Source organism: Oreochromis niloticus, linkage group LG22 (genome assembly GCF_001858045.2).
Source record: "Oreochromis niloticus isolate F11D_XX linkage group LG22, O_niloticus_UMD_NMBU, whole genome shotgun sequence".
In the NCBI taxonomy this organism is placed as follows: domain Eukaryota; kingdom Metazoa; phylum Chordata; class Actinopteri; order Cichliformes; family Cichlidae; genus Oreochromis; species Oreochromis niloticus.
Genome location: NC_031985.2, coordinates 35,402,604 through 35,418,769, shown reverse-complemented (window position 1 = coordinate 35,418,769; position 16,166 = coordinate 35,402,604). Strand labels below are relative to the sequence as shown.

General features: G+C 42.6%; 1 protein-coding gene across 3 annotated transcripts; it reads right to left on the bottom strand.

Annotated features, from left to right (window-relative positions):
• Positions 1-12,267: 12,267 nt before the first annotated feature.
• arl4ab (ADP-ribosylation factor-like 4ab) lies at positions 12,268-15,307 on the bottom strand. Of its 3 annotated transcripts, none has more exons than XM_005459751.4 (2): positions 15,152-15,307; positions 12,268-14,167 (listed from the first exon to the last, which is right to left on the bottom strand). In XM_005459751.4, the coding sequence occupies exon 2, from the start codon at positions 14,088-14,090 to the stop codon at positions 13,485-13,487; it is 606 nt and encodes a 201-aa protein (XP_005459808.1). In that variant the 5' UTR covers positions 14,091-14,167; positions 15,152-15,307; the 3' UTR covers positions 12,268-13,484. The 3 variants fall into 3 exon arrangements, with proteins under 3 accessions (XP_005459808.1, XP_025757951.1, XP_005459810.1); XM_025902166.1 differs by lacking the exon at positions 15,152-15,307 and adding an exon at positions 14,826-15,136; XM_005459753.4 differs by lacking the exon at positions 15,152-15,307 and adding an exon at positions 14,271-14,746.
• Positions 15,308-16,166: the final 859 nt, after the last annotated feature.

Here is a 16,166-nt window from a genome sequence, read left to right as displayed (position 1 = left end):
GTAGTATTATATGCAGACAGCTTTTAACTGTTACCTAAATAGTCGTGATGCATCATAATTGTAATGTAAATAGTGCAGATATTAATGATTGACACAATAAATAAACTGTTGGCCTAACAGCATGCTTGTTGTGAACTGTCCAAAAGGTGCAGATATTTCTTCATAATCATCAACGTAGTTTTAGACTATTCTCCCTTTTGTTTAGTCTTAAAAAGTCCCAGGTACACCACCAACCTGTTCATGTGTCAACTGTCAACTGTTTTTCCCCACTCTGCGACACACCTGCTGGGAATCAAACTCTGGTATTTGGTGATTCTGTTCTGAGACATATGAAGCTATAGACACCAGCAACCACAGTCAACTGTCTTCCGGGGGCCAGAGCAGGCGACACTGAGGGAAATTTATGACGCTATGGACAATATTCTGCCTTGTGGTTCAGCAGTCGAGGGGAGGAGGAGTCAAACCTTTTATTTAATGGGACATATCTCTGTGTGATTTAAAGTGGGCTAGACTAGTAAAACAGTTACTAGCACTTCATTCCCGTACAGTGTCAGATTCAAACCAGGAACCTACTCTCTGTGGGAGCAAAGAAGGGAGCATGAAAGCTAAGTCTCCCATGTTAATGGTGATCCATGTAGGTTAGAATGGAGCACATTTGCTAAAGTGTCTGATGTTGGAATATATGGTTGAAGTAGCTCCAAAAGGAGGAAGGCAAGCTGTTATCCACAAAGATTTCTGGAACACTCTGAAGTTGAATTGAAAACAGTTTTGCCCCCGTTTATACTGCATTATAAGGCTGTAAGTACGAAGTGTGTCAGCCACAGAGTGAAATGAAATGACCATCTGCCCCAATTGCTTCACTATTGCTGAGCTGAATTGGCTGGAGGCAGCTTCTGCAGTTGGTGGCACATGAAAAATGGGACAAGTCACTTTTCACAAAAGTGGCTCTCCTTTTACCTGGTTAAATCACCATATTAAGTAATGCTGAATGACTTACAACTTGGATGACAGTAAGTTAAATTCGGAGTTCTGGTTTAAAACTAGCTGCAAGCATCACATTTGGTGAGTATCCTTGTATCCACTCAGCATGCTGCCTGTGAGTTGGGGGGTTTTACCAGTGGATGAGAAGTTGAATCTCTCATTCAGTTGTATGAGTGTGATTTGAAAACCCTCTGCTGTCTGATCATTTCCTGATAACATTTACATTTACAATAATTGATTACACAGCAGTGGAGAGTAGACTTTATCACAGTAGATGTCTTTCTGAAAGTGCTGTAACTCAGTTTAAGAATATAATCCACCCACTGTTATCATCTTCAATGCCCTGTACCAACATAGAGCAGAGCAGCTATCTGAACGCTACTCCAACAGAGGTCGATCATCTTGTTAATAATTTTACCTCCTCACTACGTACGACTCTGGATACTGTAGCTCCTGTGAAAACTAAGGCCTCAAATCAGAAGTACCTGACTCCGTGGTATAATTCTCAAACACGTAGCCTAAAGCAGATAACTCGTAAGCTGGAGAGGAAATGGCGTGTCACAAATTTAGAGGATCATCATTTAGCCTGGAGAAATAGTTTGCTGCTTTATAAGAAAGCCCTCCGCAAAGCCAGAACATCTTACTATTCGTCACTGATTGAAGAAAATAAGAACAACCCCAGGTTTCTCTTCAGCACTGTAGCCAGGCTGACAAACAGTCAGAGCTCTACTGAGCCAACAATCCCTTTAACGTTAACTAGTAATGACTTCATGAACTTCTTCACAAATAAAATTTTTATCATCAGAGAAAAAATTACCAATAATCATCCCACAGATGTAACATTATCTACAGCTACTTTCAGTACCATTGATATTCATTTAGACTCTTTTTCTCCAATTGATCTTTCTGAGTTAGCTTCAATAATTACTTCCTCCAAACTAGGGCTGCTCAATTAATCGAATTTTAATCTAGATTACGATCTGGGCTTTCAACGATCATTAAAAATGACTGAGCCGATTATTAGCACCTCCCTCGTGCTTTACTCTCGCGCTGCTCCGTGTGGCAAATCGAGCGCACCTCTCTGCGTTTCGAACACGCGTCACAACAATTAAGAGGACCCGAGGGAAGCTCGGAAAGCTCGGAAAGCTAAGCAGAAGTTATTTGTAGAGGAGAGGATAATGGCTGCTGAAGAAAGAATGCCGCTGGTTGAAAAGAGGTAAAATGACTTCAGTGGTGTGGAAACATTATGGGTTCGCGGAGTCAGACGTGGATCAAATATTGTGCAGTATTTTGAAGTTCACTAAACATAGATGTTTACATTTTTCATTTATTTTTTATATTGCAAACATTTGCACTGTAATCAGTATTTGCACACTATTTTATATTATTTTTTGACAATCTTTAAAGCCATTATTCAATACATTGTTATTGTTAAGTAAATATCGTCAAATAATCGAGATCTCAATTTCAGTGAAAATAATCGTGATTATCATTTTTGCCATAATCGAGCAGCCCTACTGCTTTCTTCCATTCCAGTAATCCAAGATGGCGGCGCACATAGTTGCAGCAATTCAGTGTCCCACCGATCGATGCTGTGTTTGGATAATTTTGTATGCCTTGTGTTTGTTTTTGTGTTCTACCGCAAATAACTTCTATAGCTGACATGATCTCCTCAAGATTGGAGTAAGTTACCGTGAGAGTGTGACTAGAAAATTTGTCCGCTTACACAAGATACGGGTGGAAATAGCGAGGAGTCCGGACTCCCCATGGATTGTTATCCCTTCGGGGTGGAGGCGCAGGCGGCGTCGAGAGAGGAGAAGGCGAGGTTGCAGGGCCGGCGCGCTAGCCAGGCTATGGAGGCAGCCACTCAAACCACCGCTCCCCAGTCTATTCATCGCAAATGCCAGATCCCTTGCAAACAAGTTGGATGAACTGAGGTTGCAAATAGCAGCGAATAACTACATCAAAGACTCATGGATTCTTCTTAACACAGAATCCTGGCTACATCAATCCATTCCGGACTCTGCTATTGAGCTAGCAGGCTACACCACACAGCGACATGACCAAACAGTGGACTCCGGTGAGAGGAAAGGAGGGGGGCTCTGTATGTATGTGAACAACAGCTGGTGTACCAACACAGGGATCACAGACTGTCACTGTTCACCGGACATTGAATATCTGACTGTTAAATGCAGGCCCATCTACCTACCTAGGGAGTTCACCGTTGTCATAATAACAGCTGTTTACATACCACCAGATGCTAATGCTAACTCGGCGATCGCACTTCTGCACACAAACATCAATAACGAACAGAGCATGTACCCTGACGCTGTACATACCATAGCAGGGGACTTTAATCATGCAGACTTAAAAACAGCAGTCCCCAAATTCCACCAGCACGTCAACTGTGCCATTAGGGGTGACAATATACTGGACAAAGTTTAATCCAACATCAAAATGGGCTACAGGGCCAGACCTCTGCCACATCTGGGTCAGTCTGACCACTTGTCACTATTTCTAATTCCTGCATATGCCCCCTCAAGAAAACTGCTCCCACCATCACAGAGACTGTTACCATATGGCCAGAGGGCGCCTCTCAGCAGCTGCAGGACTGTTTTGACAGGACTAACTTTAAACATCAGGACCTGGAAATGTTCACAGACAGTGTTCTCTGCTACATAAAACACTGCATAGAGACTGTTACAGTAGAAAAACGTATCCGGGCTTATCCCAACCAAAAGCACTGGATGACCTGGGAGGTCAAGCAGCTGCTGAAGGAGAGGAACATCACGTTCAGGTCTGGCAACAGGGACAACTGCACCGCAGCCCCATCCAACCTGAAGAGAGGCATCAGAGAGGTGAAGGGGGACTATAGGAGGAGGATTGAGGACCATCTGGAGAGTAACAACAGCTGGCAGGTGTGGCAGGGCATCCAGCATTTAACAAACTATAAGATCAACCTCAGAACTGCGGAAGGTGACCTGGTGCTGGCGGAGGAGCTAAATCTCTTCTTCGCCCACTTTGAGGCCATGGTACTGGAGGTATTGGAGCCACAGCAGCAACACGCCGCCCACAGCAGCACCACCCTCACCCTGGAAGAGCACGAGGTGAGGCGCACTCTGCAGGCCGTTAACTCGAGGAAGGCGGCTGGTCCTGATGGTGTGCCAGGTTGAATATTGAGGGATTGTGCAGAACAGCTGGCTGGGCTCTTCACCAGGATCTTCAACAAATCCCTCACACAGGCGACTGTCCCACTCTGCCTCAAGTCCTCCACCATAGTCCCCTTGCCTAAGAAGCCCCACATGACCAGCCTGAATGACTACAGAGCAGTGGCACTCACCCCAGTGGTAATAAATGCTTTGAGAAGCTGGTCCACAGACGCATCACAGCAGCCCTCCTGCAGCCTGGATCCACACCAGTTTGCCTACAGAGCAAACAGGTCCACGGAAGACACTGTAGCCACAGCACTCCATGCTGCCGTATCACATCTGGAAGAGCATGGGAGCTATGTGGGGATGGTTTTCGTGGATTACTGCTCAGCTTTTAACACCATCCTTCCACACAAACTGGTGGTCAAGCTACAGCACCTGGGGCTTCCATACAGCACCTGCATGTGGATCAACAGCTTCCTCCAGGGCCGTAGACAGAGCGTGAGAGTTGGCCACCGCACATCCTCAGCCCTGAGTTTCACACACAGAGCTGTGGGTTCAGTCCACTGCTCTACTCTCTCTACACACACATGTCCACCAGAGCACACCTTTGTGAAGTTTGCAGACGACACCACCGTGATGGGGCTCATCTCCAGGGGTGACGAGTCTGCTTACAGAGACGAGGAGCAGCTGTCATCATGGTGTAAGGCCAATAACCTCCTCCTTAACACTTCAAAAACCAAAGAACTCACAATAGCCTTCAGAAGGAAAAAGGCAGAGATCCAACCACTATTCATTAATGGGGACTGTGTAGAAAGGGTGGCAAGCTTCCACTTCCTGGGAGTCAACATAGAGGAGAACCTTTCCTGGAGCGTGAACACCTCTGAGCTGCTGAAAAAGGCCCAACAGAGACTGTACTTCCTGAGAATTCTCAGGTGGAATAACATCACACAGAGACTGCTGGTGTCCTTCTACAGAGCCTCCATTGAGAGTGTTCTAACCTATTGCATATGCATCTGGTACACTAGCTGCACAGTGGCTCAGAGGAAAGCACTCCAAGGGGTCATCAACACTGCCCAAAAGATCACTGGCTGTCCTCTCCCCATGCTGGAAGATCTACACAACACCCGCTGTCTTAAAAAAGCTCAGAACATCATAAAAGATACCTCACACCCTGGCCACTCCCTGTTTGAACTGTTGCCCTCAGGCAGACGGTACAGAGCAATCAGTGTAAGGACTAATAGACTCAAACACAGCTTTTACCAAACTGCAATAACACGTCTGAATGCTGCTACTAAAAAATGTCCATCATGCCACTCTTGAATTAATCTATGCGCTGACTGAAGCATGTATGTGGGAATGTATGTGAATGTTTGATAATACTTCTTATTAGCACTTTAAGTATTCTATTTATTTTATTTATTTAATTGTATTGTTTTGTTTATACAGTGGAACCCCGACTTACGAAATTAATTCGATCCAGAGGGTCTTTCGTAAGTCAAACTTTTTGTAAGTCGAAGCACCTTTTTCCATCGCCTTTTGAGTGAGGCGATTCTGGCTGAAGACGAAGTTCTTGGTGGAGGCTGAAGAAAGCATATGTATGCATGTACACACATACATATGTGTACATGTACATAACATTATGGAATTTAATTCTAAACATTAAAACTAAAACTTACATTTAATGTACGTACGTACACTGTGCAATGATATTTTTTTAACATTTTTTTAAACTCGCTCATATTATGCCTTATGCCGGCCCCATTATGAATGAACGATAGGCTAATTGCAAACGAAAAGCACACGAAATAGTGCACTGCAACAACAATACGTCTTTCACGTGGAATAGCGAAACGCATTTCGCAAACGGATTTCGTTACACGGGCATTTTGTTGTACCACGGGCAAAAATATTGCCGTTAAGTGCCTTCGTAACTTGAATTTTTTGTTAAATGGGGTCTTCGTAAGCCGGGGTTCCACTGTATTTTGATATTGTTAGGGATGATGCACTGATTGGGGACAATTTTTAATTTTGTTGTACCTGTGACAATGACAATAAAGACATTCTGATTCTGATTCTGATTCATTTGTCCTGATTAGAGATCAGGATGTCCTAAAAACTCCCTGAAAAGCCTTCAGCTGATCCAAAATGCTGCAGCAAGAGTCCTGACAGGGACTAGAAAGAGAGAGCAGATTTCTCCTGTTTTGGCTTCCCTTCATTGGCTTCCTGTTTAATCCAGAATTCAAAATCCTGCTCCTCACATACAAGGTCTTAAATAATCAGGCCCCATCTTATCTTAATGACCTTGTAGTACCATATCACCCTATTAGAGCACTTCGCTCTCACACTGCAGGCCTACTTGTTGTTCCTAGAGTATTTAAAAGTAGAATGGGAGGCAGAGCCTTCAGTTTTCAGGCCCCTCTTCTGTGGAACCAGCTTCCAGTTTGGATTCGGGAGACAGACACTATCTCTACTTTCAAGATTAGGCTTCAAACTTTCCTTTTTGCTAAAGCATATAGTTAGGGCTGGACCAGGTGAGCCTGAATCCTCCCTTAGTTATGCTGCAATAGACGTAGGCTGCCGGGGATTCCCATGATGCACTGGGTGTTTCTTTTTCAGTCAGCTTTTCCATTCACTATGTGTTAATAGACCTCTCTGCATTGAATCATATCTGTTATTAATCTCTGTCTCTCTTCCACAGCATGTCTTTATCCTGTCTTCCTTCTCGCACCCCAACCGGTCGCAGCAGATGGCCCCGCCCCCTTTTTTGGGTAAAAAATCGAGTGTTTCCTTCCCACTGTTGCCAAAGTGCTTGCTCATAGGGGGTGATTTGATTGTTGGGTTTTTCTCTGTATGTATTATTGTAGGGTCTACCTTACAGTATAAAACGCCTTGAGGCGACTGTTGTTGTGATTTGGTGCTGTATAAATAAAATAAAATTGAATTCAATCTTGGTTGCAGATCACCAGACCAGCTCTTTATCCTATATTCGAGTGTCATGACAGTTTGACCCTCCAGTCTACATCTTTTTTGTGGACTTGGAGAATGGATTTGACCATGTCCTTATGACGGGGGTCCTTCGAGAAAATGGGGTGTCTGACCTGTTGTTACAAGTCATTCAGTCCCTGTGCAACATTGGGAGAGATTGTTCTGGATCACCAGTAATATGTCGAATTTGTCTGTTGATTGATTCTAAGAATAGAATAAAGTATTTTTTACTGGTGTAATTGCAGTTAAAAAATACAGTCTTCTTTAATGAGATTACTTATTGAATAACACTGAATAAGTATTCTTGGTGTGTGTTCTGTGTTCTACTACATTTCAGCAAATGGTATTGGGAATCCAGCAGAGTAATTCAATTCAATTCAATGTTATGTATATAGCGCCAAATCACAACAAAAGTCGCCTCAAGGCGCTTCATAGGTACAGAGAAAAACCCAACAATCATATGACCCCCTATGAACAAGCACTTTGGCGACAGTGGGAAGGAAAAACTCCCTTTTAACAGGAAGAAACCTCCGGCAGAACCAGGCTCAGGGAGGGGCGGGGCCATCTGCTGCGACCGGTTGGGGTGAGAGAAGGAAGACAGGATAAAGACATGCTGTGGAAGAGAGACAGAGATTAATAACAGATATGATTCAATGCAGAGAGGTCTGTTAACACATAGTGAGTGAAGAAGAAACACCTAGTCCATCATGGGAATCCCCGGCAGCCTACGTCTATTGCAGCATAACTAAGGGAGGATTCAGGGTCACCTGGTCCAGCCCTAACTATATGCTTTAGCAAAAAGGAAAGTTTGAAGCCTAATCTTGAAAGTAGAGATAGTGTCTGTCTCCTGAATCCAAACTGGAAGCTGGTTCCACAGAAGAGGGGCCTGAAAACTGAAGGCTCTGCCTCCCATTCTACTTTTAAATACTCTAGGAACAACAAGTAGGCCTGCAGTACGAGAGCGAAGTGCTCTAATAGGGTGATATGGTACTACAAGGTCATTAAGATAAGATGGCTGCCTGATTATTTAAGACCTTGTATGTGAGGAGCAGGATTTTGAATTAAAGTCCCTGTAGTCCCTGCAGCAAGAGTCCCTGTCAGGACTCTTGCTGCAGCATTTTGGATCAGCTGAAGGCTTTTCAGGGAGTTTTTAGGACATCCTGATAATAATGAATTATAGTAGTCCAGCCTGGAAGTAATAAATGCATGAACTAGTTTTTCAGCATCACTCTGAGACAGGATATTTCTAATTTTAGAGATGTTGCACAAATGGAAGAAAGCAGTCTTACATATTTGTTTAATATGTGCGTTGAAGAACATGTCCTGGTCAAAAATGACTCCAAGGTTCCTCACAGCATTACTGGAGGCCAAGGTAATGCCATCCAGAGTAAGAATCTGCTTAGATACCATATTTCTAAGATTTTCAGGGCCGAGTACAATAACCTCAGTTTGATCTGAATTAAGAAGCAGAAAGTTAGCGGCCATCCAGGTCTTTATGTCTTTAAGACATTCCTGCACCTGTAACACCTACAGCATGTTCTAATCGCTCTAATAGGATATTATGGTCAACAGTATCGAACGCTGCACTGAGGTCTAGCAGGACAAGCACAGAGATGAGTCCACTGTCAGAGGCCATAAGAAGATCATTTGTAACCTTCACTAGAATAGAATAGAATAGAATAGAATAGCCTTTATTGTCATTGTACAGGGTACAACAAAATTGGAGTGCCACTCCCTTGGTGCAAAATGCAATAATAAATATAAATGTAAAATATACTATATAACACTAAAGCTGTTTCTGTGCTGAGTACAGTCAGATATCACGCAGTACCATCTTGAAGTCATTTGATTGGAAACAGCTTAATTATTCAGCATGCCAATGATCCCGAACACACTGGCAGTGGAGTAAAATCATACCCAAAGCCATTATCTATAAATAGAGGAAACTGGAAACACTGTTAAACCTACCAAAATTCCTCGAAGAGGGCATTGACGACTTATCTAGGACTCTGAACAACAGCTACAGAACTCCCGGCCTCACTTGCCTGATTTCACAATATGAAAGAAACAAAAATGGCATGTATGGTAGAGTTCTGAGGCAAACACTACTACTGACCGAAAAGAACACAAACACTCAAAGTATGTAAACTAGGAGAATAGATGAGTTTTAAAAACTTGCAATCAATGGTGGGCTGTGTAAACTTAAATCTACATGAAGAGTAACTGCATTAATGTATTAATGCCATAATCTTTGGTTATATAAGACACATATCATATCATATTGTGTCATGTTCTTCTGCTGGCACTTGGTGGTGTCAAACATGTTCTAAATACTTCTTTCTTAACTCCAGCTTCACAGTGTTAAGTCTATGACAGTTTTTTTAGAGCAGGGCTCCATGGTGTAAATGAGCCTTTATACATGCAGTGTTTCATGTCCACTTTAAACACAGTCGGTAGGCTGTCATTCATGCATCTGCAGTTTCCTTCCTCCACAGCAGGATGGCTATCTGCCCAGCACCCCTGTGTATTTTCCATTACACAAAGTAGAGCGGCGTGCCAGGTTAAGACTCTGCCTTTTCCCTTTGGCTGGAGGGTGACCTGCTGGCAGTAAACACTACTGAAGGGGTTTTAGGTGTTATTTTTTTCTATATAATCATACCAGTCCTGGGCTTCTCCTAGAGTTTAATTAATGATGGATTAGTGAAGACACACTGTTGGCTGCAGCTTCTCTATCAGGTTCTATGTGTGTGTTTAGACATGAGGTCAAAATGAGGTTGAGAGAGACTCCACCACTTTTCTACTTGTATCTACTCCAGTCGGCTGCCTACTAAGGACACTGGATGATGACTGTTGCTGAGGGCATACTGGTCTCAGAGTATAGAAAAACCATTACAGTGTTTTGAATCACTTCAGGTCAGCTAATGTGAATTTGAGCTAACTCGGGGTCAGATTACCAGACCACATAGCACAGTAGCAACACCAGTGGCTAGCTGTATATATTTCATAGCCATTCCTCCAGTCTTTTATACAGCTGAGAAAAAAAGACTTTAAAAGCATGGCCATCCATTTTAGGGTGTATATTCAGCAGCAGAGAGGGGTGCAGGGTTGAGGTGGGACGTTTGAAAGCTGTGTGGACTTCTAATCTGATTCCCAGTCAGCTCCAACTGTGAACGGTGTAAACTGCAGTTTTCAGAGCTGAGAACAGGATATGGTGATAATGTAAGAGGAACCACTCCCTTCCTTGCTTCGGTTTCCTGAGAAGAGTCTGGCTGCCTGCCGACAAGACCCCACCCGACCAACCATTTAATACTGAGTGAAGAGATAGCAGGACCATTTCTGCAAGCTGCCAACTAATCATTTCTAAATGGCCAATTTTGTGTTCATCCAGCACGTAGTTCAGATAAAAACACTTTCAGATTATCGTGACAGATATTTAGGACTTTCGTGTGCCTCAGAGAGTAACTTTCTATTTTACTTATACTTTTATTTAAAAGTATTTGAACCCTTCCTGACTTCTTATTTTACATATTTGTCACACTTATGTAAATATATATTTGTCACAAGATATCCAAAGTTAATACAATATTAGTTAGTAAATTATTTAATTTATTAAGGCAAAAAAGCTGTCTGAATCTGTTCGGCCCTGTGTACAAAAAGTAATTGCCGCCCCGTATTAAATCGTGAATGAACTGCTGAGTCTAATTTTACTAGCTATACTAGTGATATATATGCTAGACCTGTTGAATGAAGAAATCACAAAGTCTGATTAAGTGAAGTAGCTAAAAGATCCCAAATAGCAAAAGACATCATGCCCTCGAGCTAAAGACACTCAGGAACAGTTTAGAAGCAGAGTCACTGACATCTATCAGTCTGGAAAGTAGAGTCTTTGGGACTTCATTGAACCATGGTGAGAGCCATTATCCACAAAGGAGTGGGTGACAAAAAAGTCAGATACCATGTTGGTGGTGTGATGATCTGGGGGTGCTTTGCTGTTTCAGGAACTAGCCAACTTACTGTAATTGATGGAACAATGAATTTAGCTCTCTACAAGAAAATCCAGCTCAGTTCATGCCCTGAAGCTTAAGTGCACTCGGGTTATTCAGCAGGACAGTGATCCAAAAGAAACCAACAAGTCCACCTCAAAATGGTACAAAGAAAATCAAAATTAAGGTTTTGGATGTTTTGAAATGGCCTTGTCAAAGTTCGACCTTAAAACTGATCCAGATGCTCTGGAATGACCATGAAAAGCAGTTCATGCTCGACAATCCTCAAACACGGCTCAACTGAAAACTTCTGTAAAGATGAGTGGGCCAAAATTCCTTCACAATAGTTTCAAAGACTCATTACATTATTTCAAATGCTTGATCGCAGTTCCTGTTCCCAAAGCTGGCACAACCAGTTATTAGGTTTAGGAGGCTAATATTTTTTCACACAGTGCATGTTGGCTTTGGTAACCTTTCCCCTTAATAACGAATAAAAGCAAGTAAGCCTACCAGCCTCAATAAATTAAATAATCACTTAACAGTACATTTTGCATTTACTCGGGACATCTTTGTGTGAAATATTTGTTTGACAAACATGCCAAAAAAATAAAAATTAGGAAGGGGGAAAACACTTTTTAACGTCCCTGTTTAACCAACAGATGTGCAAATGTACTTTTATTAGTATAACTAAACGCATGATGTACAGTTCCCTTCCTTTGAAGAAGTGGAATCAAAGTCGTGTTTTATAGCAAATAATTTTCCATCATGGTCATCCATGGGCACCCCAACTTTGGATGTAGTATGCAGTCCTGTAGTTTGGTGCTACACAACCCATTTGCTTACAAACAAGGACACACAATAACACGTTTACCTTCAACAGCACATGCGGTGCAGCTGGAGCCAATTACACCGAGTTGGTTTCTTTTTTCCCCCACAAAGTTACCAAATTGTAAATTTGTAAAGCCTTGTTAGGCTACCTTTGAATAACAGAACAAGCTCACGTTCATAGCACTGAGACATATGCAATATGTGGGTGTGAATCCTTAACTTAATCAGTAAGAGCTGCTCACCCTTTTATCTCATTGCACTGTGAACAGCAGTTTGACAGTTACATAAAAGCTTCCATTCTGATCATGTTAATTGATGTTCAAAGAAGTACTTGAGCATTACTTTTTAAAAATTTATTATTAATGCCTTACAACAAAAATTCCAAACATGAAAGGAAGTAACAAAAAAAAAACAATCACTACTCACTGAACATGAAAATAAATTCTCAGATGACGTCTAACATCACAGTTTTTATCTAATGTTAGCAGCACTGACAGTGGCACAGGAATCACAGGACAGGCTTAGACGTTACAACAGTGCAAGTAAAGCATGTGGGTCCAGTCTATGTTCTGCAACAAAGGAGACATGACCCTGAACAACTTAATAAATGAAGAAATGTGGATGGTGACCTGAAAACTAACATCTTAGCAGCAATGCAGATGACACTTGCATATCAAAAAGTATAATGCTGATTGATTGTCATCTTACTCCAAGTGTGACTCTGACTTCTCACTGTGGTTTTCGAAGCTCCAAAATGTTTTTTATGACAGTAGTTATAGTTATTAGCTTTAAATATTTGAGCACTGAAGCTATCGTCAATTATTGACTACATTTTATGATATAAACTAATATCAGAGAGTATATAAAGCACTTTTTTGGTGTAGTTGATTGAACTATTAAAAGCAAGGAAGCCTAGCAGCCTCAGAAAGAAAGAAAACAACTCATGTGAGTCATGTTTTGGTCTTTTGACACTACTGTCAAGTGAAGAAACTGGTTACTGTTATGTTTAAACAGTAACCAGAAGATTGAAAATCATGTAGTGTAACTGTACTCTTGGCTTGTCATGTCATCGAGACATGTCAGCAGGAACACAGGCGCACCCTTGAAAAATAGCTTCTATTCAACTGTAGCGACTTTGACACGTGACGCTGTTTCTAGGAGTCACTAGTGATTCTTTACTTAGTGAGTCATTATCAACTTCATGTTAACTTTTAGAGCTTTGGTGGAATATACATGAAAAGACTTATTTGATTGTTTTTGAGTTGGTACAGCGTATGTTTCAACAAATAAACACGACAAAAGCTTTTTGTCCTTCTTTGAGAGTTCGGCGTGGCGTATTGCTGTACTAACTTTAGAATGACTGTTTGCATTCAAAATACATTGCACTGTCCTCAGTGGGAGCACTGGCTGACTTTAAGCCATTTCAGTTGAAGGAACAGAGCCAGCCAAAAGGGGGCAACTGACAGAATGGGTATCACTGTGTTGCATTCAGCTCACAATAGTACTTGTGCAGCTTTAGATTCTGCTCATACTTTGTAGTTCCACTACTAACACATCATCTCTTCCTCTTTTGCTGCCGGAGCACCTTTCTCCTCTTCATGATCATGGCATGGAGCTTCTCCAGTCCCTCCTGCAGCCCCTCGCCGATAATGGCACAAGCAGGCTGAAGGTGCCAGGGTGTGGCAGTGCTGAGCTCACCTAGAGACAACATGCTCTCCATCTCAGCCAAACTAAGAGAATTCCGCAGGTCCTGTTTGTTAGCCACCACAAGGACCGGCACACCCTGGTTCTCTGCCAGCCGTGTGATTTTGTGCAACTCTGCCTTGGCTTCCTCGATGCGCTCAGCATCCACCGAGTCCACCACAAACACAATGCCATCAGCACAGCGCGTATACGAGCGCCACAGAGGCCGCAGCTTCTCCTGGCCACCTACATCCCAGAAGTGGAAAGACGCAGTCCGACGGCTGCCTCCAAGAGACACTTTGATCTTCTCTGTGTTAAATCCCTTGGTCGGGACAGTGTTCACAAACTCATTGAAACGCAGGCGATACAGTACAGTGGTCTTGCCGGCACAGTCCAGTCCTAGAATGACAATGTGAAAAGCCTGAAAGCAGGGGAGGCAGGGGAGCAGGGAGCGATGATCCGACAGTCCGTTTCCCATCTTGGCACACGGACCGAAAGAAGTTGCCACTAAATATTCCCAAGGTTGATCTTGTTGTGAAAGAACTGCAGCAAAAGCTAGAGTGTAGAGGAGAAATGCATGAGTCAAGGCATGCAAACACACAGCACTCTGTTACTTTACAAAGGCACAAACACCCAAGAAGTGAATAAACCCACACACCCTTACATTATCCTGACACTGAGGACTGAATTCGGAATAAAACAGCAGGGTGGATCGCACTTCAAGGTGTTACTCGGTAAACAACGGGGGCGAGAGATTTTTTAAATTTCCCCCAAATCCAGCCGTCACCTCCATGAACAGATCAAAACCGGGCTTTTTTTCCCTTAAACTGCTGAGCACACTGACATGTAGCTTTAAAAAAATGTGTTGCTTGGCAACCGACTTCTTTATGCTGAAAGGACCGTTTCTAATCTATAAATTTAAATAAATCTTTCGTTACTAACAAACCGACATGTCCTGAAGAATTCGGCTCCCATGAGGTCACTGATGAACACATTTCCGACGACAAGAAAACTGCGTTTTTATGACTTTATGCCTGGTTTGCAGCGGCCGCTCCCGCCCTGCTCACTGAGGTAGACACACGGAGATGGTGACAAGTGATGTGCCACCAAGTACGCGTTTCATTAAAACCTAGTATTAAGAGTTAGCCCGAACTGAAATATGGCAAATAAAGATTGATGAAACATCTCTATTTATATCAAATACTGTGAATACCTTTAGCTTGTTATCCGAGGAGCGGCGTCAGTTTGTGAGATATCCAAATGGAGTCTGGCGTGCAATGCTGTAGGTCCTGTGTTACAGCAGACCTGGCTCGACTCCAGCTTGTAAAGCCAACAAGTGTTGGAAAAAGCAGCCTTAGCGCTTTGGGCCTTTTATACACGTTTGCGTTACATGACAAAGCAGGCGGGCATCAACGTAATTTGCTTCATTCAGGGGAAATTAATTTGAGCTGTCTCTGGGGTTAGATATGATTTTCCGGCTGTTATCGCTGTTTTCTACAGAAGAATAGATCCGTCACAGTAGCAGCGTAAATAACGTACCTCGACAAACGATGTTAACCCATCACAGCTGGCAGTGCGTCCACAGGTTCGATAACCCACCGCGTTCACCTCCTCAGACGCCTACAACTACTACTACCTCTCCATTCCGCAGCGGCGCTAAGCCTACTAGAATAAACACCACGATTTCCGCTTTCGCTTTTCAAAATAAAAGCATAGCCGGCATATTTGGTTTGGTTGACTTAAGCAGGCTTCGAAGCAAATCACGTAAAAGGGAAGGGCTCATTAAACGTACCGATGCAAAAGGGTGCTGTTGTTTGGAAGGTTTTGAAATAGGAAATCATATAACTTTAGGTTTCCCCATAATGCATTATCCTGGTCTATATTCTTGTAATCATACAAGAGCTGAGAGTTCAGCGTCAGTGGCCTATTTACACCATTTCCCTCGTGTTGTACGCCCACCACTGGAAAATTCTTCAAAACAGTAATTTATAGGATAATAGTAATATTAGTAATAGTAATTGATACTAGTGATATTAAATGTTTGTACTATTTAAGAGTTACACGGGATTCATTCCATGCAATTTATAGTCTAATTGTCATGAACCTCAATTTTTCCAAGTCATTTATTTAGCGACTCACTTCTTGGTTACAGTCAAACCCGGGACTGTGCAATTAAGCCCGTTATCAAAGAGCACGCCTTAGATACATAAAGAAATACCTTTCGACTATTTATTTATTTTGGAAGAAGGCCAGCTTTTCAGGTTAGAACACACAGTGGCCTAAATTATGTTGAAGTAAACCCTTCAACATAATTTAAGCCACTGTGTGTTCTAACCTGAAATAAATACATTAGATAGATGGGATACACATGGACAGGTCGCTAGTCTTCCGCGGAGCTAAACGCAGGGAGGCAGACGACCATTCATGCTCACATTCACACCTCTGGGCAATTACGAATTAACATAATCCTTCTAACCGCATGTCTTTGGATTGTGGGAGGAAGCGGGAGTACCCGGAGAGAAGTAACCCGGACCCGGGTGAAAACATAAAAACT